Genomic DNA, 26,109 nt, shown 5'->3' with positions numbered 1-26,109 from the left:
CATGCTTTATCTTTCCAAAAAGCATGAAAATGTTAGTTTGGCACAGCTGTTTGACTTGATTGTCAAAGCAGAAACTGGCTGTTTTGGCAGTTCATACTGTACTTTGTTTTAACAGCAAGACACACATCACACGCAAAGCCTGAAATTATGGTTTACAGAAAGAAAAGATGGACAATCTTTACGAGACAGTTTTAAAATGCCAGTTTACAAGTAACTAGCATAGCTATATAGAGTTCTTATGTTGACACCAAGCTTTATTGCTCTGTAATGGGGCATTGTAGTTAACAAATTTTAATACATCAAATCACTGCAAAGTAATTGCTCCACTACCATGGCGCTTTAGGAACCCTGATGTTCTGGGGCACTGGGGCAGTTACTTTGCCTGTTTGATAATCCAGACTTGCACTAGCAGCTCTGTGAGGCTGTACATATGAGAACAGCATTGCTTTGAGCTAAACAAACTTAATAATTAACACTAAACATAAACTACAGCTGAGGCTGAATGTCGTTAGCTGTTTTTAGTATTGTGTAATAAACCCAAGTGTTGAACAATAATTGGCCTGATGCTTATAGAAGTAAAGTCACGGCATCACCAACGTCATTAGGATTCACCATCTAGGAGCCACGTTTGTACCACGCAATTCTACAGTGGCCCTGAGGATCAAAACATAGTAAAAATTCCTGAAAACTCAACCACATTTCAGAAAACGATTTTTAACAAAACACCTTTCACAGAGTACTACATTTCACAAACACTACAAAATTCCACATTCGTGACATGTTGTAGTGTTTTGTGAAAAATAGTGATTTGTGAAATATGTTTTCTAAAATGTTTTCTGAAATGTCACATTTTGTGGAATGTTGTGTTTTGTTAAATGTTGCATTTTGTGAAATGTTATTTTGTTTTGTGAAATCGTGTTATTTGAAATGTGTTTGGTGAAATGTCATTACGTTTTCTGAAATATTGTGTCTTAGTGAAATGTGTTTTGTGAAATGTGTTTTCTAAAAACTGGTTGTGTTCTGTGAAATGTCATTATGTTTTCTGAAATGATGTGTTTTGTGAAATATTATGTGTTTTGACCCTAAGGGTCACCTTACAATCCACTCTGTTTTGATGAGTTATTTCCCTAAACCAAAGTGACTGATCAATCAACCAACACTGCCATGTCTTTGCAAATCCAAGAAAGAAAACTAAATAATATAACAGACACCCATTCAGTTTTCCATATTTATGTAAAATTTGTATGTACATGTAATAGGCAGCAATGCACTGCTGACATTCAAATCTGTAACAAAATAGTGCTAAAACTGACCAGCAACACTTGAGCAAAACAAACCAGAACACAGAGTTTGCAATATTTGCACTTTCATAACTTTTGCACTTTGAAACATGTATAACTACGAGGCGTTTTCCATTACCGATGAATACTGATTACTGCAGTTAGACTGGATGTAGAGAGACAGAAAAGTGGTAAAAAAAACATAATTTGGCCAAATGTCAGGTGACAATGCACAACAAGAAATGAAGAAATCTGCCACATAGGCCTACATGGTATCTCATGATGCAGATTGGTGGTTATAATTCTTTTAGATTTTTCAAGTAACGAAAAGAAATGTAAAAACAAAAAGAGGAAATTAGAAGAAAATGATCAAAATGATTGGTAGTGCAGTCTTTAGTTTGACAAATCAATCAGCTGACGGCAGCACTCATTCATACTTCTGTCAGTAACTTATTCAACAGGAACCCTACATAGAGCTGCCCTGTACAGTGTGGCTTTTAAAGCTCCAAATATCTGCAACTGCTACTACTGTAGTCTAATCACTGGTTTTATGATTAATTACTTTATGATCACAGTGAGAGAGATTAATAAGGATAGCTGAACATTTTTACTGAGTTAGATGAAAAGACCAATACCACTCTTATATTTGCACACTGAATGCGAAGCTAGAGCAGCAGATGGTTAGTTTACATTAGCATGCGGGTGACCAGATGAGAATAGGTGAAAATACGGGAAAGGGGAATTTGGGGTAGGTGTGGTCATGTGGCCACGGTGGCCATTCCATTCAATGTAATCTCTATACACAGATATCTCCATGTGAACGCAGAATCTGTAGAAAATGGGGCAAGATTTTAGGTTACGGAAGCATTCTGGTTTCCACTTGTAGTCCATTTGTGGTCCGAGTGGACAATCAATTTATAGGTTTCTAGTGTTGGACAAAGCCAGGCTAGCTGTTTACCCCTGCTTCTAGTCTCTATGCTAGGCTAAAATAACCATCTGCTGGTTCTAGCTTCATATTTACTGTACAGACATGAGAGTGTTTTCACTCTTCCCATTGAGTTCTCAGTAATAAAGCAAAACTGTATTTCCCAAAATGTCCTTCCATACCTTTGAGCAAAATCCCTAGACCTGTTGAATGAAAGAGGGTAACAAAGTAAATGTATCTACAAAAAAATAGTGGAAATGATTTCTGTGAGGAAGGGCTTTTACTACAATGTCCTTTTCGTTAGAAGAAATAAAGGAAACCCGACCCTCTTTTGTGGCGTCATCACTCACCACAATCAACTAAAACTTAACGATGGACATTTCAAAGTATATCTGTAAATATACAAAGATATATAGATATATAAACAGGACAATAGAAAGCAAAGTTTGGGATTTTTAATGCTTGTGCAAGTTCATATGTAGGATGAAATGCGACCAAAGGAAGGGGGCGGGGGGGTCATATTATTTGAAGACGTTCTCGAAGGCGGGACATTTGTAGGTCTTGAGTTTCTTGATGGCTTTTTTGAACTCTTTGCTGGACTTGTCCCACTTGTGGATGCCTGTGAGGAGGTACTGCTTATCCACCTTCCGGCCCATGATTAGATACTGGTTTGCCAGGTTGTCCAGCTGCTGGCAGGGGCAGTCTGCACCGTTCTTCAAGTACATCACCAGCGTCTTTATGTCCTTCTTCTTCAGGTTCCCCTGTATCAACATCTTCTTCCTCTTCTGCAGGATCACCTTGCGGTCCATGTTTTCTCGCTTTACCTCCTTGATCTTGGCCTTGAAAGCTGAAGAGAAAAAGGACAAAGAACTGTTACCTTGTGTTAAAGGTGGATGAGTTTGTGTACAAAATGTTTGGTCCAATCACACTGTTGCCTCTAAAGACTGCTAGTTAATATTTTATGAATACAAAATGCCAGTCATGCGCAGTGTGTCACCCCCTGTGCTACCAAAATGAAACATGATAAAGGGTATCAGTGGCAAGTCAGCACTATATTCTCAAGGATATAGAGGAAAAGTAAAGCTATACTGGTTTGGTAAAATAATCACCTCCACTGGACTGCTTCATTAACTGTCTTGTCTTTATTTTCGCTGAAATTTTATCACTGGGTATATGTCACTTTACATTAATATGCATTACCATATATAATATATTAGAATTACCAGAAAGGAATGTCTCTTTTTGACAAATCCAGCAAGCATGTTATGACACAGATGCATACACCAGGAGGTATTAAGGGGTATAAATGGGATGGCATAACCTCTCACTGTAGACAAATGAATATTATCTGACAATAAATATCACCACCCGTACACTGTAATATAAAGTTGGGATCGTGAGTTCAGTCATTTATGTGTGTGTGTGTGTGTGTGTGTGTGTGTGTGTGTGTGTGTGTGTGTGTGTGTGTGTGTGTGTGTTTGTTTGTGTGTGTTTGTGTGCACATGTGTAGCTGTATGTCCACAGCTAATTTTGCATACTATTGGTCCCATTAACCTAAAACTTTGGTGCACATTTCTGGACCTTTCATGGTTGCTGTGATTCACTTTTTTTTTTCTTTTTTTTTTTAATCTGTTCAATTGACTGCTCGAAGGTGTGTTTTTAGTAATTGGTAAAGTTTATGAAAATACTTGTCATATTTGCTGAAATTGTCACCCCTGACAGTGATAATTTGTGAAAAAAAAACCATGTTCTTAAGTGCCATGAAAAAGCCCCACTAATCTTTCACTAAACTCTATTTAACCTTCTAATCTTTCTGTTTCCTCCAGTTCCCCTTCTGAAACAGAGCATGAGTCAGACCTTGGTGGTCCAAATCTCCATATGCTTCCACACATTAAGCCCTCTCATTTTTCACTGACATATAGTGATGTGTGTGTGGCACAGACGACCTTGTGACACGGCAACGTGAGGGGAAAAAAGTGCAGCATGCTATGTCCAATCTAAGTGACAGAGCCGGTGTCGGGATAAATCACTGTGTCTTGTTGGAGACAAAGTCTTGTGACCTACACTGTGGGGAACAGCCTGATTGAGCATGAATGATTTTCACACTCCGGCAAAGATCTGGACTGATAAATCTGTAACTTCTGTCAAATCTTTTCCACAGTATTCAACACCAAATTCCTCTTGACTCACTTTTTACAGAATTGTACTCGACATAAAACCTCACTGGCGCTTTAACAAATTTCCAAACGTTTCATCTCTTCCTTTGCACCCGTATCTCCCATTGCTAATTAAGGTGCTAAAACAGAGCCGCCCTGTTTTTCCCAGTATTAAGAGTGCACATGGTAGGGATTAAGACTTTTATCCCCTGTCTCTAGTCTCTCAAACGGGCTCTGTGAGGAGGCTTAGTGTTCAGTGAAATCAAAATGGGCAGCATTCATAATTAGGGAGTCATGAAAGAGAAGGCCTTGCCCACCCCTGAAAGGACTTCTTCTTGATAAATCCTCCATCCTCAATAATCCTTTGATGCCATGAACTTTCTTTGCACCTCGTGTTGTTTGAGAGCTTAATCTCTTCAGCAGCTACATACAGTAAGAAGTCAGATCATTGAACTGTTTAGCTGTTAACAATGCTGTGCTTTGCTTAGAGCTGGTGAAACTGTCCCTGTAGCCACACTTAATTATAATGTGTAATAGAGCAAACAACTGTTTTCATTTCAACATGAATAGTCCATCCAGTAGGTGGTATTCAGTGGTGTTGCTCCTAAATCTGTTTGCTCCTGCAGGATGTATCAAAACATGGACTATAAAGCTCAGTAAGCTGCCACTGTTTCTGCCCCATGGTGGGACCAACACAGAGCTATTGTGCTGAGAGAATAAAGGAATTTTGAACCAGCTAAGAACTTCAACATTTTAGCTTAAGCTGCTAAAATCCCTTTAAGGGTTATTAATAAAAACAACTCTTCTGTATCAGTAAAGCCATGTATTATGTTTATGTGCAATTTTGAGCACTTAAAACTAGTATTTCCATCTTTCTAACTCCACTCCCCAACAATAGTTTATTACTTCACTGTATTTATCTGACTGCTAATGCTTACTTTTAAAAAAAGACGACATGCCGTCATCATATAATCATGATACAAATCTGACTAAGGTCAGTGCAATACAATTATCATCTGACTTTTATTCTATCAATAGAAAAGTCAAAGGACATTATAATTTTAACTTGAGGTTCTTATTTTGTTGAATATAATGTGTTCATATACAGTTCAACGGCCTATTTTACCTTTTTATAAAAAGGTCCAGGAAGTAGCAATGTTGCGATCACAACAACACAAAAATCTGCACAACCTTGCAATTATGTCCTTTTTTTTTTCAAATTTGGCCACATTTGACTAACTGACCCTCGAGTCACCAAACCCCCTTTCTTGTTCCTGGTTGTGAAGATGCAGACACATGCAACACGAATGTCTCACATTTGCCATCAAAAATAACTGCTAAAAACTGTGCAAGGCAATTTCCATATATTCTGTGTGAAAGCAGGGGTAAACTGCTTTGCATCACGTGCAACGTTGCGTTGGAACACAAGCGAAAGCCATTGATTGACAAACTCTTTTCTACTGCAACAAACCTGAAGAATGGCTGAAACATGTGGGCAACAGCCAAGACAGATAACGATGACAAATACTGTTGCATTCACATCAAATAAGTGCTGAAAGAATTCAGGTAAACTGGATTGAATATGCATGGTTAGTGGTAACATTAGAGCAGTATAAATCACAGAGTAATAGAGGTATGCTTGCCTGTTTGTGTGATAGACTGAATGTGAGTATGTAATAAAGAAAATATTAAGAGTCTTGAATTAAATGTTTAAACATGGTGTGACAGCTTTATTAAGACTTACTGGTTACTTAGAACGCTCATAACAGTTGTTTTTGTTCTTACTAGAACAAGTTGCCTTCAGTTTTTAATGAATTATACCAAAAAAAAGAAAATATTTTTTTAGCAATTTTCACTTGCTCCTACATCTTCATTACAAAAAAAGTTAATAAAATGTAATATTGCAACATGAAGCGCAATTTTTTAGGAAAGCTGGTGTGAAATCGGACATTTTAGATCACTACAATCCCAAAAGAAGCCTACAAAATCCTGGAAGGACTGATTTAGGTATTTATGTAATTCTAACTTGACATTTTTTAAAAACTTGATTTTGTTTTTTATGTGACTTGACTGTAAAAAGTTTTCCTTTTAATGCTCTTAAGTAATGCAACATTAAAACATGTTATTTAGTTAGGGGGGTTTCCTGACCCCTGACCCGATTTCCTCTGCTGCCTCAGAGGCACAGACAGGTCCTCCAGCTCCCAGGGTGTCATAAACCCAGCAGGAGGGTGTGTACTGCTTCCCATTCACAATAATGGAAACACAACTGATCCGATAAGCTAAAGTGATCAGTGCAGGGCACAGGGCTACCCTGTTGTTTGCTGCATAAGCAAAGGGAAGGAGCAATTTGGCAACGACAACAAAGTGAGCTGTCCGAGGCAGAGGAGAGATTTAATTGAAGGATGCTGGAGGTTTTTTGGGACAATGAGGTACCGTAAAACCTTAAGCACAGAGATAAACTGCGGTGGGAACAAAGTGTTGAGTGGGATGAGCTGTAAATCTGTTACCAGCTGAGTGCCACAAATGCGATGTGTGTGTGTATAGGCGTGTGCGTGTTTGTTGGAAGGAGATTCATCAGGATTTTGGAGAAATCACGGAGCATCGGTCCTCAGTGAAGAAACTAAACGTTCTGGACTGAGAACCTGGTGCATGTTACAGTAACTCTGATGTATTAGTTCGAAAACACACATCTGATTTACAAGAATCTCTCCTTCTCTGCCAGAGCAACTTCACAATCAGCCACCTTAAGTCAAAAGCTGTCTTGCCGCGGCATTCTCTGCTTTCATCAGGATCAAACAGCATGAAAAAGTCAAAGGCGCTTGTGCAACTGATGGGAAGCAATTATGCAGGGTGATAGAAACACTATTATCACACTCACACAAACACACACAAAAAAACTACTTCACACTTTACCTTAACTGAGAACAGACCTTTCACAATTTCCAGTAAGTGAGGTTTTCAGTGGACAAAAATGCTAATTCACTGCCAGTGTTGGGATATTTTATACATGATTGGTCCACACGGATTAATAAAGACTTCAGCGGAAGTTACTGATTCATTCCTCAAGCCTCTCTGTGGTTTTACCTCCCTGCTTCCTGTGGAGATGAGCAAGAAATCTATTTATCATATCTATTTTGTGGTCTTGTCCAAACAAGACTTGTCTACTTCTAAAACTGCATCTCTTCCCAACCCTCCCGTTTTTCCTGTGAGACTCCAGTTTTTCATCGCCCTCTCCCGGTTTCCTCCATGGGTTACAATTCTCCTGTTTTTCACCTGATACATGACACATTTTTACACTTTTTTTCCTTTTTATTTATCACAGCCTGTTTCTGGCACTGTACAGCTTGAATAAACCCTGTGACCCTAAAATCTACTGTTTTTTCCCCACTGACATTTTCCCCCTCCTTTTTCAACCCTCCAGGGCTTGAGAGGGGAGTCCATTGGGCTCGATGAAATGGGAGCAGCTGCCTTCACTCCATGCTGACCATGTTAGAAGTGTGTAATGGGACAGCTCTACCTGGGGTTTAAGGGGTGCCTCAGGGATCAGGGGAGACCTGATTTGCCCTCCTCTGCCATGGTGGGGTACCCAACTGTCCTCCAGAGACTAATCCTCCTATTCCACCTCACATAGGCATTCTGTGGGTCCCTGCCATGGGACAAGCCTATAGTCTGGCTTTCCTCTACTTTCTCTGATGGAGAACCCTGGGCATGAGCCAAACCAGTCAAGTTGCACTTACTGTTACATTCATGTCTATGACAACGTGGATGCTTCACACACTTCTTCCCCCCAGCAGCACAGAAGATCTGGGCCTATATAATCAGCACAGTTTCAAGGTTGACACCCAACATTAGTGTCACCAATTAAATATCTGACTGAGTTATGGCATGGAACAATGGCCAGAGAAGTGTTTTTGCTTAACATTATGATGTCACAGTGAAGTTGACCTTTGACCTTTTGGATATGAAATGTCATCACTTCATAACTTTGTCCTAGCAGACATTTGTGTGAAATGTTGTCATAATTAGCATATGAATTATTGAGATATGACCAAAAACATGTTTTGTGAGGTCACAGTGATCTTTGATGACCAAATTCGAATCAGTACATTCTTGGGTCCAATTAGACGTTTCTGCGAAATTTGAGAAAATTCCCTCTAGTCGTTCTTGAGATTTTGCATTCACCAGAATGAGACAGACTAAAGGTTACAATAACATTAACCTTTGACCACCAAATTCTTATCAGTTCATTCATGCGACCAACTGGACGTTTGATCCAAATTTGAGGAAATTCCCTCAAGCCGTTCTTAAGATTTTGCGTTCACCAGAATGAGATGAACATAAGGTCACAGTAATCTTGACCTTTCACCATCAAATTCTTATCAGTTCATTGTTAAGGTGTGCCAAAGTTGAGGAAAGTCTTTCAAGATGTTCTTGAGATATCGCGTTCACGAGAATGAGACGGACAGACTGTTGTATGGATGGACATATGGACAAGACAAATGTCAAGACAGACGGACAGGCAACCCAAAAACATAGTGCCTACGGCCGCAACTATCGCCAGCAGGGAGGCATAAAAGCTAAATCAAATTAATTGTATTTAATGTAAAAATCTGTTGCAGTGTAATAATGTCTTAATAATTACCACAATGCAGGAAACAGTCTCTGAAACTCAGATTTTTCTGGGTGAGGATCCCCAGCTCCCTACTTTGGTTTCAATATCCTCCCTTTTTTTGAGGTCTCAAAGTTGGCAAGTATGCCTTCAGTGTTCGTCCGCTTCCACTCGAGTCAAAAGTAGCAGGATAGCTACAATCAGAAGGCTGGTCTTATCTTTTCTTGGTGGTTTAAAACACATCATGATAAAAGCCTCAGATTTTTTCCATCTGCTATTTTCTGTCTCCTAAAGACAAGACATTAAGTCATGTTTGGCTTCAGCTGCTGTCAGATATATTTATAGTTGCAGCTTTCTCCTCAGACCAAAACTGAATTCCACTGGCCGACTGGAAAAAAGCAACAAACAAATCTTTAGGCTAGCTGGTAATATAAGCCGTTATGCTATCTTTGTTAGGCTGTGCATTAGTTGTTTACCTCACTGTAATCAACTCATGCGCCATGCTGAAATCACGCTGACGTTTGTTGCATTTCAGAGGAGGCCGGTCCCTTGTGGGTTCAAACCTGCAGCATAAGCAGCACAGTGTCTCATCCTCAGCCTGGTGCTAAATCTGTCTGTGTATCCTCACATGTCAGCTGGTTAGGGGGCTTATGACAAGCAAGCAAAACAACATCTGTCTTCATCCGAGATGAAACAAGCCAATAATGTGCCACTCTCCTCTTGGCAAACCCGGACGCAGACTGAAAAAAGGCGAGTCCCATCACCGCAGCATAAACAGCCAGGCAATTCGTTAAACAAATGTAACTTTAAACTTTTTCTGAGAACTGGAAGAAAGTCTGTTTCCAATGTGCATCCAGTCTATGTTTCCCCGACATGGAACCTGGAATTCAAGCTGCCACAACTTTTGGTTCAGCCAAGGAATAAAACATGAAAGCCTTACATTTTGCATCTTGTGTGCATCATGCACGTATCATTCCTGGAAGTCCTCATAACTGCAGTTCAGCTGATGTTTGTGTTTTTAATTGAACTCGAGACTTTTGATAATACTGGGTTGTCATGCAAAATTTCCACAACCAAATCAAATACCCCCATCAGCTAAAGATGTTCCCTCTTTCCTGGTTTGTTAATGTTGTTTTCGGTCTGGTTTCCGATCCAGTTGGACTGCAGACGCTCTAATGAAATGAATGTGTAAAACTGGCTGCTGCATGGAGTGTCTTATTTTTACGAGTTGTCTCTAAAATTTCCACAAATTCCCTGACTTGTCCATAAATTTTCTCTAATTCCCCATTATCCCCCTTCGGGACATGTTTCTCCATAGCTTTTATAATATTCCAAAATTACACATCAACTGGAAAGATGAGACTCCAGAGGCCACGAAACCCTTTCAAAATGAATGATGTGACTGTGTCAGTGTGAAGCTGAAACCAGTGGGGCCCCAGATATTTTTCATAGGGGTGCCTAGAGGGGGTCACTCAAAATCTTGGGGTGGCACACCAAAACTTAAAGCCATAACTGAACTTAGGTGATTTAAATATGCCTTAGGTTGTTTAGTTTCACAAGACCCAACAACATTTGCACTAGCAAATAAAAAGTGGGATTTATAGTTCTGCGTCAAATCAATGCCGTTCCTATGACATCAGCGCCGCGTTGACATAGAGCCTACGCTGCACCCTACACCATCGCCTGACGTGCACCTCCCCAGTGACACAGACCTCCTGTTTATTTTTGTAAGCTGAAAACCATTTCCATCAGTGAAAACAAAGCTTTTATTTTACAGATAAGAAAAAATAAATTGTGAGGAAAATAAAGCCCCAAAAAATACCAGATAAAGTCTTCTACATCTCTGATTTATCCTGCCTTCATATGAGGAAATCTCCACTAGTCACTAGGCTACTATATACAATATAAAATGCCATAGGCTTGTGCTAAGAACATTAGCATGTTGTATTTGTTTGGAAAACATGTTTAGTATAAGACCGTTCTTTTGGCAGTGAACCTTGTGAGTTGTAATGGAGCTGACTTTTTGAAAGTTACCTTTGTTAAATGTTGCTGCTCTTCCTGGTTTCATATGTGTAGAGGAAAAGTCTGCTAGCTCCTAGGGTGATTTATACGATGTAAAATGTCATAGGCTCATGAAAATAACATTAGCATATTGTATTTGTGGGGAAAATGTGTCCAGCAAAAGACAAGTGCTTTGTCTGTGAATCATGCAAGTTATAGTCTGTGTTTGTGTGTACTGCTGAGGTGTAACTGCAGATGGACACAGACACACTACCACGCAAGTTAAAATGCTCACAACAGCGCAGGCCATGTGCATAGGCTATGGCAAAGGCTCCCCTCCCCCTGCAGGCACCACTGGTTGAAACATTTTTCTTTTTAAGCCAGCAATAGCGTAGGATTAAAAGAAAGGCCTTGATACTTAATCAACACAGGTTAAGGGTCAACTTAAGTTTAAAAAGTACAAATTTCATTTGACCAGGGTAAAAAAACACATATCTGAAATTGATGTTGTTGAAGAAAAACAAACACACTGTTTATAATTAACTACTTCATTTAGAAAGACATAATGCCCCCAGTCCGCCCAGACAGCAGAACAAACATCCCACTTTACCGCCCCGAGAACCTGCCACATAAATACTTTAATGACCCCAATTCATTAGCTGCAGAACATCATCCTCAGACAAACCAGACAGGCCTGGTACATCTAAAACCTCACATGTAACCTTTACATAAAAACCGCTGGCATGTAAGAAGTTCTTCAGAGTTCACTGGGGTGGAAATGGCCAAGTATGGTCAGATACAGGATGCACTCTGGGAAAAAATGCAGCTTTACTTACTTTCTTAAGAATTTATGGAGTGTTTTAAAGCTTGAGGATGGAGGACGCAATTGATGCCATCTCATGCTGTTCTATTTGCACGGAGTGCTGCGATACATGTCAAGGCATCTCATAGTGGGGTGCGTGTAATTTGCATTTTGTGTGTCGACACAATGGGTGTCGGGAGGATGCTTACCGAACTCGCTGGCACACATGTGCTCAAGCATGCCGTCTGTTTTCATTTCATTGTCACATGGAGGGCAGATGGGAGAGTAACCTGTGGAAAATAAATAAAGGGATATGGTTTGGAAATCAGTGGAAAAAATATCAGATGCAAGTTGCAATGATACCGGCAATGAATCATTCACATGGCTTTCCTGGAATAATTCACATCGCCACACATTTGGGATGTGGTTTAAAGAACAAAGACAGAATCAAGGAGGAAACAAAACACTCATTTCTCAATTGAAATGAAGGGGAGTTTAACTAAATAAATAAAAATCACCACACTGCCCTTAAATTCCAATTTTACATAATTTATCCTGCAGATCTCGACACACACCTAACTTCTCTCTGCATGCACAGATCCTATCTAGTGTCTGGTTGTCAGTCGCCCGGTCTCTGGGGCTTCGTACGCTCTGATGACCTGACCTCAGCGAGGAATGTCTTCAGCTTTTATAGCCAGCTGTAACTAAGAGCTGCAGTAAACACTCTTCCTCACTTTGCTCCACTTAGGCAGTTTTCAAAATGGATCTTCCCTTCTAGCTCAACTGCGATGTACACACCTTAAACTCACAAAAAAAGATAAAAAATGTGGAAGGAATAAATGGTAATGATATTCAATCCAAGCTTAACGGAATGCTCTGACATTCCAAAAAAAAAATAAAGGATAATAGTAGCTGGCTCAGAGACAAAAACCCAACCAAAGACAAAGAGCCAAAATGTGTTTTTGCCAAAAAGTAATTTAGTCTAGAGGCATATCTGCAAATATTTTACCAACACGATTTTTCAACTTTTTTCTCTACTACCACAAATGATCGCTTCATGCCAAACAGCTGAGTTTACTTTCCAAACAAACTTGGACCTGCAATTCGATCGCTGCATCCTGCAGCATTTAATTCAAAACGACTGCATTTCAATGTCGCAGGCAGCGCGGGTCTAGATCGATAGAGCACAGGAGAGGAAGGAGAGGGGGAAAACAAATAGTTTTCTCTCCGTTGCCAGTTGTCCATTACATGTGTTTAACAAAAGCTTGTGAAAGTAACACCCAGGTGTAAAGAGCTTATGAAAACAGACACTGTTTACAGAGTCACGGGGTCCCTCTGCTTGTTTGAGCCTGGTTCTCCTTTAAATCAATTATCACCGGCCTGTATTCAGCAGTGGCGTAGTAAGCACCGTTAGCTGACCTCTGTTAACAGTCATTAAGGGGAACGGCTGAGAAAATTAGGCTGATTTTTGTTTGTCTTCATCAACCTCAGAATCAGATATTGCTACTTTCTTGGAGAACACTGAAGACAGAACACCGTCAAACTCTATGTAACAGGCCCAACTCTGTCCTGCTGGAGAACGCCGACTTTATTTATCACCAGCGCTGACAACGAATGATAACAGGTGATGTCTGGAGAGCCAAGAGCTCTGTGTGGTCCCCCTAACCCTGAAAAGGGAGTCTTTTTCAGAAAAACGGGCCTCCGTCCATACCACCATGTCAGTCAGTAACAGCCACCCCCTCTCCACACACTCACACAGGACACTCTACAGATACAGTGAGCACTGTGTAACTGCTGGAAGATCCACAGTCCCTCCATTTATGGCCAACTTCTTCAGCATAAAATGTCTTCAAGTGTCGTATTTACAGCTTGAAGTTTGAAATATAAGTAACTTGATGATGTGATGATGGAAATCCCCCTCTATTTTATGGTTAAAGTGAATGAGGTGGTTGTACTTTCCCTTCCCTGGTGTACACCTAGGCGACCATGCAGCGGGGACACTGGCACAGCAACAGAACACGAGCTTTAGCTCCAAACCAAAACTATTCGGACTGAGCCCGCGCTTTATCTTCCTCAGGCTTGTTGCTCTTGTGCATTTTTCAGGGTGTCTCTGGTATTTGTCAGCTCGGCCCATCGGGGTTAGAGCTGGAAGACCATTTTTCTGGACTATTTTACTACATCCACCCCCTTTCACTGATGCTGCATGAGGTGTCTGACTCTGTTTCATGCCAACGCACACAGTGCCAACAGATTCTGCAGCCAAGGAGCCATTAGTGATAGATGATAACAGTGGTGGTGGTGGGGGTGTCCTTGGGAGCCTTGTTTAGAAACCGCTGGCTCTCGAATGCTCACCCACAGACTGGATTCTAATGCACATTATTTGGACGGTGTGTTTTTCAAATTATGTCTTCGTCTTTCCATCTTTCAGCTGTTTTAATGCATTTGTCAGTGACGGCGTGGTAGAAAATGGGAATTAATAGATGCAGGTATTCACTTTTCTCTGCTGGACCCTCTCCCAGCATTGTACTCCAGCTCAGCAAACACCTTGGAATAAATCACTACCATCTGTTAGAGCTTTTCAATATATGACTCCAAGTCAATAGCAAGCAATTCACATGGAGGCCAGAGTTTATATGGCAGCTTATATTGAAAAGACGATGCAACCACATAAGACTTTATTTAGAGGGCATAGGGGGAGAAGGCGGAGGTGGGTGGTTGGTTGACATTGTTAAAATGAGATCAAATCCAGGCTTTCACAGCTGATTTGCCCCCCAAAAGGTTGTATTTACTTTGTTTGTGTTGGGATTTGCATCTACAAACACACCTTCACCCCTGAAACAACATTCTCAAGCCCAGTTAACTGCACGGGTGTCGACTTTAACACCGTGCCAAAGTGGTGGCTGTTTGTTTTCTCAGTCAGGTATTCACTCTGAGTTAGATAGTTAATGTTTGGTTATATTTAGAAATCCCAAATGGTTGCAATGTAACTAACTGACAGACGGTTAATTGCTAATAATTAAAACAAATACGGCTTAATCATTTGAGTCATTTATCAGGAAAGAAATGTGCTGCTTTCAGCTTTGGTGTGAATGTAATGTGAGATTTTGCTGCTTTTCTCTGTTATAAATATATATATAAATAAATATTATATTTAAACATGAATTATTTTAGGCCACTTGAAACTCAAGGCAGCTCGAGGAAGTCTTTGAAATGGCATTAACCCTCGGTGTAGGGAAATACATTTACGGAAAATTTGATTGAACGCATAACGAAAATATCGGGGATTTTCTGGGATTTCATGGGCCAAAAGATTCATCAATTATTTGGAGAAAAAATCTGATAAACAGCAAATTTATCAAAAATGGGAAAAATTCATTTATTGAGGCCATGCTGAAAATACAACGACATTAGTCAGGCTATGTTTTTTTTCTTAAACGTATAATTTTTATTTTTATTTGCCTAGTGTAAGGGACTCCATACTACGAATACACTCTTAAGCCGAGGTGTCCTGTTAGTGTCCCCCCACTTTCAGAAATATAGCCTAGTCTTTTAATTTTTTGTTTTTTACCACAGACAATTGTGTTTAATACGCTGTTGTTTGGCCAGGCGTCAGACTCTGGCTGAGAATGTGAATTGAGCTGCTGGTTTTGCTCTGATATACTGCATTTTTAACATATTTAGTACTATATCCAACAGGATTTCACATGATTACTATTTCACAGAATCTGTATTGCTTTCCATAGTCACCAAATTTATGTAGAAATGCAAGAAATGTGTGTCACATTGCATTTTATTTCTTGAGGAGGACCCCCAGTTTTACATTGTCCCCCCACTTGTCAAACCACAGTTACGCCCTTGCTCTTGAGCCAGGCATTAAAGCCACAGATGTCCCTGTGGAGCTGCTCAGTGACCACCACAACCCTGTGATTTCACCGGATTAATACATTGAACTGTTGCTGTAAAATAGCACACACACACAGACACTCTTACAGTAACAATAAACACTTGTAAATGAAGGGATCCATCAGTAAGTTAGACCAGTCATGTGTTAATTACCTGTGGGCTTGGTGGCTTCAGTCGCATTGGGCTGCGTCATTGCAATGCACACATCGTCTTGGGGAAACTTGTCGCAGGTGAGCATCTCCGGCCAGGGGAAGCCGAAAGCCTCCATGATGGGGATGCAACCGTCCCGCACGGCCTCGCACAGCCAGCGGCACGGGTAGATGGGCCGCTCCAGGCACACTGGCGAAAAGAGCGAGCAGAGGAAGACCTGCGTGCCCGGGTGGCAGTTCTTGTGCACCAGGGGCACCCAGCTGCTGGCCTGCTGCTTCACCTCCGCCATGGTCTCGTGCTCCAGCAGGTTGGGCAGCAGCATCTGGTCGTAGCCCACGTTGGCACACAGCCGCAGGTCCTCCGGGATGGCCACGCACTGGGGAGGCTTACCGTAGCTGCGCCCGCCGGTGTACATGTCTGACTTCCAGCTGAGGTACTCGTACTCTGCCCCTCTGCACGCTGACATGAGCGCCACTGTCACAGCCAGCCGGATCATCCTCCAGAACGATTCGGAAGCAGACCTCATGTTCTTGTTATAATGCAATGCAACTCAGCGCGGCTCAGACAGGCGAGTCAACACTCACTTCATGAAGAAATACAGAGGAATAACAAGAAACAAATGTAGAAAAAAAGCTGAGCTCTGCTGATCGAAGCGCGTAAAATGTGTTGAGTTTCTGGTTTGGGTAAAGTCCACAGGCACTCTTCTCTGGCTGCAGCCCCGTCGCGCTTCTCTGGTGCGTCTGGCTCCTGCGAGAGTTTGGGGAGGTAAGCGCTCTGCCTGTGCGGAGCCTGGAAACAAGAGGAGATTGTAAAGTGCAATCCGGCCAATCGCAGTGCGTCTGCGCCTTTTGGCACTCTACTGTCAGTCAAAAAGCTTAATTACCCAGTGTGTAAAAACTCTCCAGGGGCCTCCTTACCCCTCCCTCTACTCCCCCGCTTGTACTCCCTTAGTCAAAACAAAATACCGAATAATAAAGAAAATCATGGAATGACTAATGGACGCATATACACACTGAAACCTCAGAGTGTGGTTCTTATGAAAGTTGCACAGAATAAAAGTGTTTTATGGAGCACTATTTTTTATTCTAGTCCCCAAACTGTGATGCAGGGAACAGCATGGGTCCCTAGGGATGATGAAGATCCCTCCATTTTAGTGAGAAAATCCTAATTTAATTAATATGAAATTAACTAGAAGAGTGAACATGACAATAACCCGTTTCCCCTGGTTTCACTGAAAACTTAACATGAAAAATGTTATCTTCTGCACCATAAAACACATTTAACCCTTTTCTCTAGCTGTGTTTGATGTATCTGTGTGCTCTTCATGTCAGTATACATTGATATAAATGACATGAAATCTGTATAGGTGTAGATTTTGGGTTTCCTGTGACCCTGTGTCCTCACATAAGGACATTACATGTTGGGTTTGCTGCACCTTATACTATATTTTCCTTAAAGTAGACCTGTTGTTCTTCCTTGTGGACACTTTTATGTGTCATGTGGTGGTACCAAAACCTCAATGCACTAATCCATGTAAAAACATGATGGCGGTCATCTCTGAATGTCAGTCTACAGCCGATCCTGACACAAGAGTGAACAAGGTACAAAACCTGAACACATTTTGTGGTTGAAACTTGTTTATTTGTGCTTAATGACATTTGTAGTTTGATATGGCACAGATTTGAACAATGTTTGCAATAGTAAGCTAAAACACTGTGGATTAGGAAGATTGTGTTATCGCAGTATTTCACACAGGCCCATTAGGTGTGACAGGCTGTTCCTACAGACAAAAATGACATTCTTAGCTTTAGAATATAGAGCAAAGAAAATTAATACATAGTTACACCAATCACAAGGCTTTTAAATATGTTGCATTATTGTCAATTTTGCTTTTGCACAGCCATATTCAGGCATTGAAATGAACAGTTTTGAACAGTTTTAGACTTGAACAGTGACCTCTAACTCACAGAGTTGAAAAACTTTAAACAAATATTGCATCGTTTGCAACTTTGTATTTGCAAAACCACGTGTCGTTGAGTTTGGAAATACATCTAGAACGGCAGTGCATTTGTTAAACTACATTTTAAAGATTGCAAGGCCTTTATTTTTTCAGAGAATCTGATGCTTAGCTCTGCGACTGAAATGCAATGATCATACATGAGAGGCACAAACTGGGTCAAGGGCTTGCTTCATTCCAGTGGTTCCCAAAATGTGTTGCAGAGAACAGTGAGTCCCTGAGGATATTTAAAGAACTTCCCCCCTGCCAAAATGAGGAAATAGTAGTTTCACTAATATTAAGTTAACTGTCCCTGCAAGAGAATGTATAAGATCAAGTTGCTTTGATCAAAGTTTTAACTTTGTAATAAAGTTCTGATGCTCAGAGCCAAGTCTTATCTGGCAATAAACAGCTGTCTTGAGGAGTTCTTATGGCCATTATCTTATCAAATGGGGGGTTGGTGATCTAATGCAGCTCTGTTTGTGCTCTTCGAACATGCAAACGTTGAAGGAAGTGCTTCCTTATCCAACCTAATTACACACCACAGGCTAAAGTCAATTTGCTGAGTCCAGAGTGTCCATCTCCTCCCGGCTTTGCCTCGTGCAGTGATGAGAGAGAAGGTGTGAAATCCCTCTATTTAAATGTAGGCCAATTTGCATCACATTGTGTTGGCAACAGTTCTTGCACAGCAACAGAGAAAACAGATCATTTAATTTGATTTTAAGAGTGGATGCGGCACACAGAGACCTTTTAGAGTAATAGCTCTGTTGAACTTATTTATCAAATCAATGTGTTTTACAGCTGTCTTTGCCGCAGAGGACACCGCTCACCTAGACATTTTCTTCTCCTTTCGCTTCTTGAACGGGGGCCAAGAGAAAACATTCTGCAACAGCGTGCAGAATGTTAAACGCATTATGCAGTATGGATGGATGGTGACAGATGGCACCATAATCAGAACATCATTCATTGTAATTTGCAGGGTGCAAAGGTTGAAGTGAAAAATAAAAGTGTCAAAAAATTGCAGTAAATCATTTTGGGGCTGTAATCAAATCAGAATCAGTGCAACATGAAATGCTGAAAAAATAATACAAGCTTAGATTGCTCATCAGTGAAATTGTCCATTAACTAAGACCTCTGCACATCAAAGTGGTGATGCGTGTTGAAAAGACGGCCAGCTGATTCTCTAAAGCGCTTTAAAGACAATACCTCTGTTAACATTTCAAATTAACGGTGATGGTTTAATAAGGGTTGCTGTGTTTGTGGCAACGCTGCACAGACTGGTTTATGGGCTGATGGCATCCAACAACAGTTTGTGCATAGATGGTTGCTAAGGCAAACTTAAAATTTAGGTGACAGGAGTGTTTTTTCCCTCCAGACTAGACCTGGCTTTGCTCAAATGCATGAGGAAGCCTCCTGTCAGGAGCAATAGGCCTGCTACAAACCACCAGCAGGAGCGAGACAGCAACAAGCCAAAACCTCAGTGAGACAAAGGATTGCGGAGAGGTTTGCATTTACTTTCCAGTGTGAGTGTACAGCAGGGAAATGGAGACTTCTGCAAACAAAAGCAGATATGATTATTTTGGATGTCACTGTTATCACTACCACGTTCACTTTGCAAACTTTGTGCTTTAACAGTGTGTGACTAACAATAGAGAGACTAAATATTTGGACTTTCAGGCCTCTGGGAGGACTGAGTTCCCATAGATGGGCTATCCATCTATATTCACCAGTGTTTAAAAGCAATCTCGCATACATGTGCATGTATTGCCATGAAAGGGCATTCTGGCCCTGGCAGAACGAACATGTATGTCATTAAGCATCTGTCATCAGCGAGCGCTGGCTAAACACTGGATCTGCTCCAGAGCACGACGTCAGCCGTAGACTGACGAGGTGTGTGTACATGACGGATGCTGCGGGCGAGAAAGCTCTATTATAACCTATGTTACAATATAGAAATAACAAGCACACCTGCTTTTTGTCAGGTAACACCAGCAGAGTGCAGAGAGCAATGTAAAAAGCTTTTTTTTTCGGTTGAGTTTTGTTCATGTGCTGCACGGCACCATTTTATTTAGTGACATATTGTCAACTGGTTTCATTTTGTTTTCTCTTAAGTCTCTTGAGACGTGCTTTTTGATGAAGGGATGTGTACATGACTTGACTTGATTTTCCATGAGCAGCTTGTTTGAGGGGTTGTCATGGAAAAAACATAATTGCTACATTGTGGGTGATTGACTCCAGACTTGGCTGAAATTGTATGATTCTTAACATTTAAAGTGTTAAAACGTCAATCTTGGTACTTTTTCTTTGATTTATGAATTACTTCATTTTCAGAGCATTTCTGTTGAAGCCGTGTAGATCCTCTGTCACTCTTCCTTCAAGGTAATTGACCTTTGGCCTGATTGAGTTCTCCCTAGAGGCGTCAGTATGCTTAAAACAATGTTCTTGTCAGATTGCTTAATAGCATTTGAAACCAAACTTTTTTTCCACTGGCAGAACATCACCTTTTCAGTTGATATGGTTAACTTAGGTGTCTACACATTCAGCAGTTACAGAGCAGCATTATCATTCATTTAGAGTGCTGTTTGTGTCCACCTGCTGAATGTAAGTCCAATATTCACTCTCTTTTAGCTGTGTTCTTGCTATCTACTTACACCTGAGAAAAATATCTGGATCTTTATTTGCTAAATGTACAGCTGACTGCTAGGTCTGAAAATCACACTTTAGCCCTTTTTAAGCCACGCTATAGAGCCGCTGCGGAAGTCCCTTCTTCATGCCGCCTCTACATTTTTACACAGAACCAAACAATACCAGCATTGTGGAATCAAAAGAGGCATGACTGTCGTGACCAACGCATTCTCACTGTGACTTCATCATATCACAGTTGGTCGAGGACTTTCCACATCGAGATATGACGTGCAAGGTACCCTGGGTGTGTTGGTTGTTGACGTTCTGGGACACTGTGTCAACTTCTGCCTTCAGTTACATGCATTGTCTGTTTTTTAAAAATACACTTCCATTTTCACAGGAAATGTACAGTTTGCATCAGTCTCTTACAAAATAAACACACTACATTGGTACAACCCTACGAACTGACTTATTTCTCTTCAACAACAACACATTACATTAGGCGTTACGTTTTGTGGTTGGGTTTAGGAAAAAAGAACAAGGTTCAGTTCGGAAGCAAACACCGGCCTCCAGTCAAAGTCGGTGATTGTTGTTCCCTGGAGATATGCACTGCTTAATCCACTCTCCATAGTCGGGCCACCACAGAAGTTGACGTTGACTTTAAATGTTTCCATTTTGTCGCTAGCTCGTAGCTAACTGGTTTGTTAGGCTATGTAATCTGGTTTAGGGTTAGGAACTCATTTTGTTTCCATCTAGATTCCACCTGTACCAGGAAGATTTCTGGGTTTTTTCATCACCTTAAGAAGCTCTAGCAAACCTTCAGTCAGGAAGACAATACTTTTCATGCTCAAGCTGCAAGTTTTCTCACCCTGCCATTCAGTCCTTGCAGACATGCTCACTCACTATCTCCAGGTGTCTTGTCTGGGTAGGTCAATTGAGTCATCAGCTGTTTTTCAGCTGATTCACAATCAACCAATAGCACAGTACCTTCTATGTCAGCCTATCATCTTATTGCTACCCATAATTTGCTACCATATTTTAAATATGGTTCTTTCTCTGCCGTAGTTTTCTTACTGCAGTCATGCGTGCCCTTCAACTCCCCATCACCACCTAGGGATTAGGGATTCATCAGCCTCATACGCCTCAGCAGTCAGCAGCCTCAGAGTCAGCAGCCACCACCACCATCAGTGTCTAGACTCCATGGGGAGATTTATCTTGTTCCCACTCAGATGTCCCTCGATCACAAAATATCTGGTGTCCAAACACCAAGGACTTCTGTTAAATCTTACTCAGCACAAATCATCTCACTCACACTCATATTCGGTATTATCTTTATTTAATTATTCTGTTTGATTAAAATTATATTTGTACATGTACATAACATACACATCAGACATGGAAAACATCACAGAAGTGTGGTAGGATGATGATTCCATATAACTGTTAGTATAAGCGTAAAACTAAGACATCAAATAAAGAAGCAGCAGGAAGCAACATTTTGTGTCACGTAAGACTAAAAGTAAGTAAACAATTGTTCCAAAATAAAGTAGGTCAAAGGTAGGGGCAGAAATCGGATTATTGACCTGCTGCATGTAAACATGGGTTTAGCTGAAACATTATGAGTCTGTGTAGGCATGTTGTCCAATTTTCTGTAGACATAATGAATGATGTTATGTGCTTAACATTAAGTTACATAATTCATGTTAAGTTACAGAGGTTAGGTTTTATCAAGTTAAGTTATTGTGGTTAGGTTTAGTAAAAGAAATATGTTGAGGACGTACCTGAAAATGACTTAAAAGCCCCGTTTCCACCAAACACTTTTGGTATAGTACCTTTGAAACCAAAAGTAACCCTTCAGACATGGTACTTGGACCCTTAAATGTGGGTGGGGTTGTTGTCACTCACTGCTCTGTCCAGCACTCACTGTATTTCCTCATCGCGGTGACATAGATAGAAGTCTGCACCTCGTTTATTGTCCGTAGAACGGGTCGCATGCTGACATTTTCAGAACAAAACAGAACAGGCTGCAGTGAGAGTCTTTCTCCGTGGGATATTTAAAAATAGCGGGTTTGTGCATTGAGTCCCTCTCAGGCAAACGCAGCCGGCCAGAGCCCACAGGAACGACCCTCCGCGATGCTTGTTTTTTCTCCAAGGATTAGAATATATATAGTTCACATTATCTGGTTGAAATTAACATGTATTTTTAAACAATTGAAGATCCATTCAGTGAGTAACTGATATAGAAATGGTCATTTTGTGGGTGAAGTATTCCTTTAAGTCAACCCATTGTAGGTTAATCCATATCAGGTTTGTGCAGCGATGACCCCAGATTGCTTCTGCTCTGTCAACAATTTATGTTACAGTAGGTGTACAGCCAAAGCCACCAATGCCCCATGTTCCTCTGTACAGCTACAAGTTCTGATCCCTGAAATCGAGGCGAGCGCTACCCTGTGAGGGAGTTTCGCAAGACAGTGAGCCACACAGCACTCAGCTGCCTGTGATGACTTGCCTGGACGCACTGCCCTCGCCGTGACTAATGCAGGCAATTTGTGACATTTGGTTGCAGACAAGGAGGAGAAGAGAAGCGAGAAGAAAACACGCTGCAGCTACTTTAGCTTAATGATGCTCCTGTGTGCTTGAAAACCGAAGCCAAAATACCTCTCACATAACTCATACCTCGTGCTGGGGAGGCAGCATTACTGCTCAGCGGGGGGGAGAGTGAATGCTTATCTGGCCCACAGAGTCCGGAGTCCTACTCAGAGACAGCTCATTGTAGGTTTCAAAATATCATGATACTGCATCCCACACTGATATATGTTTGTATGTTGAAAGTTGGCACCAAATCTTTCATGCTTGATTGGGATGTACTTTGACTTCGACCATCATGCATAAATAGTTTAAGTAACTGCTGCAAATTTGGCATGGAGAATAGGAGATTTTTTGTAGTAATGCCCCTGATTCATAGTGGATGAGCACCACCATGGATTTGATAAAGCACAGAGGAAACTTCAGCGTGCTGCATGGTAATATTCACTGCTTCTTTAGCTCTCACCATATTCACCCGCATGTTTTCTGTCTGCATGTCAGAAATGAAAAATTGATTTGTGTCATGGAGGATGAAACAGCCAAACAAACACGCCTTTGCATTTCTCTGGCACATGTCCCATCACATGTACTGGTATGATGTGCAAGAATCGCTTATCTGCAATTCTGCAAAACCACAATCCTCAGAAAGCAGACCAGGCCAACCCACCCTAAATATGTGCATCCCTCCTTCAATTTGCAGATATCCACATTCTGAGCCAACCTTCCTCTTTAGACGGTGGCCATGTCCACAGCAGTTATGTAGCTGTATCGATGAAATGGTTTCATCATGATTCAATTTGTGCTTTCAAACCTGCGAGCCAAGATTCCATGAGAACATGAGAAACCCATCACGAATAATCATCTTGAAAGACACTGGTTACTAAAAACTGAGACATCACAGTGAAGGAAGTGCTCTGAGACTGTGTGTATGTGGCTAGGAGACGAGGACTTTAGCTAAAAGTCATCCATCTGTGCAAAATTACATGGAGTTGATTTTAGCTCCAGCAATGCTCCATTCATCATCAAAATTTATGGCATTAATTTACAATTGGGTAATTATTAACTTCCACTCACTCGGCATGAGTCCTAATCAGCCAGGATTTTCTATTCAAAGGTTTAAAGCTGCATTTGGCGACTTTTGCATTTTGATGGATCCAAATGGCATTGAAAGGAAACTGCTTGGAAAAAAGGTTGTCTTCAGAAATGCACCAAGGTGACATCAGACGTCTTCTCTCATTACAGGCTAGCCTATCAACCAGGCTGCCCTGTGATTTTTGCACCAACTCTGGACAACAAGGAAACACATGTAGGCTTGGTGTGTCCAACTTTGCCTGGACATTGTGCTGGTTTTCTGCTATTAGGACCTGGTCTCTTCAGCATTATAATATCAAAAATGTCTTACCAAAATCCCTCTCTGAAACCTCAAGTTTGGCACCTTGGCAGTTGTGATTTTGGCTTCTTGGTGCCACAAGTAACCATATTTAGATGATAGGGTGGAGCTGTGGATGAGCGAGAGCTGGATCTGGTGGATTTCATAGATGGTGGTTACGCGTCGCAGAAAGCCTGTCACTCAGAGAGGCTACGGCTTTTTTTTATATATATAACTTTAAGCCTTAACAAAATATAAATTGGTGGGTTTTGTAAAAATTCACAAATGTACAGTTGTCATAAATGAGCTGGTTTTTTTTGTAACCAGGCTACAAACCTGTTTATGTCTGCTGTAAAGTTGAGAATTTTTGCATGGGGGTGTAAGGGGATTGACTTGCTTTTGGAGCCAGCCTCTGGTGGCCATTAGAGGAACTGCAGTTATTGGTACTTCAGCTTTGGCTTCATTTTCCAGCCCCGGAGGTTGCCGCTTGATAAAGAATGAAAAAAGAACAATGTTGGGCAAGTTACTCTCAAAATGTTATCTATTACATACAACGAGTTACCTTCATTTGAAAGTAATAAGGTACTTTACAATATTACTCTCTGTGTAGAGTAATAAGTTACTTAATACACTACTTTTGCGTTACTTTGACCAAAATAACCGCAGAAGAACTAATATTTATTTAAATGGATGAGGGTCATGTTGTTTCACAGCAGGTAATCAAAGCATAGAAGCTCCAGTTTATTACAGTACATTTCAAATCCAGTGCTGCACAGGTCTGACCCATTCATGCATTCACATACTGTGGTTACCACTTTGTTTTAAAATCCCCTGCTTATATTAATAAAAACATGATGAAATAGGACCATTAAATAGCGTAGACTGTTTAAAATAAATGAATAGTCTTGGACACAGGGAGGGTCAGGCAGAGGATCAAAGTCTGATAATTATAAGATATGGATCATTTGTGGGCCTGTCATATGAAACACAATAAACAAATGTTGAGGTTAGAGAGGTGTGAATAAATCACTATGACAAGTGCAAATTAATATACCTAAGCTGGAGGAACCACCTGCCAATCCCCAGTGTGCCAGTTAGCTACAGCAGCACCGAGAGAGTTATGCATAGGAAAGGGACAGTGTGCCAGCCTTGCTCTGCGGTTGTATGGGATGCAAATGGAAAATTCCATCATATACTAATATCACCCAGATGTGTCGATCACAGGGACAGGGAAAAAAAAAAAAGTACTGGAGGCCAGCTCCTTATCCTCGCTGCTTTCAGGCAGCGTTAGGACGCAAAAGCAGAACAGGATACGGTGTAGGAATATGAATGGAAACACAATGGACATAATAATGCACATGATCATCCTTCTATCGGGTAATGTATAATGAATGACATGACAACACACAACAACCTTCAGGGGATGTTTTTTCTGTTGGCACACTGGCGGCAGTGGAGCGCTGTGGATCAGTGTGGATGACTAAAAAATGAAAACAATAAACAGTTTACTTAGGGTGGTAACGTGTTAAATTACATTGTAAATGTAATAATATTACCCAAAATCCTGTTGGTAACACATTGTATTACTTTGTTACTGCTAAAAAGTAATATAGTGCTGTAACATGTTACTTTTCTAACACATTTCCCCCAACACTGTAAAAGAGAGCTTCATCAGTCACTCTGTGTAGTGGGTGGATGTGTTGAATT

General features: G+C 40.9%; 1 protein-coding gene across 1 annotated transcript; it reads right to left on the bottom strand.

Moving 5' to 3' along the window:
- Positions 1 to 1,196: 1,196 nt before the first annotated feature.
- Positions 1,197 to 16,627, bottom strand: sfrp1a (secreted frizzled-related protein 1a). Its single transcript, XM_050051510.1, has 3 exons — positions 15,830 to 16,627; positions 11,983 to 12,063; positions 1,197 to 3,052 (listed from the first exon to the last, which is right to left on the bottom strand). Exons 1-3 carry the CDS (start codon positions 16,350 to 16,352, stop codon positions 2,727 to 2,729), a joined length of 930 nt encoding a protein of 309 aa, XP_049907467.1. The 5' UTR covers positions 16,353 to 16,627; the 3' UTR covers positions 1,197 to 2,726.
- Between the last annotated feature and the right edge of the window lie 9,482 nt (positions 16,628 to 26,109).

The sequence above is a fragment of the Epinephelus moara genome, chromosome 8, assembly GCF_006386435.1.
Source record: "Epinephelus moara isolate mb chromosome 8, YSFRI_EMoa_1.0, whole genome shotgun sequence".
NCBI classification, from domain to species: domain Eukaryota; kingdom Metazoa; phylum Chordata; class Actinopteri; order Perciformes; family Serranidae; genus Epinephelus; species Epinephelus moara.
This window is presented reverse-complemented; position numbering and strand designations above follow the sequence as displayed.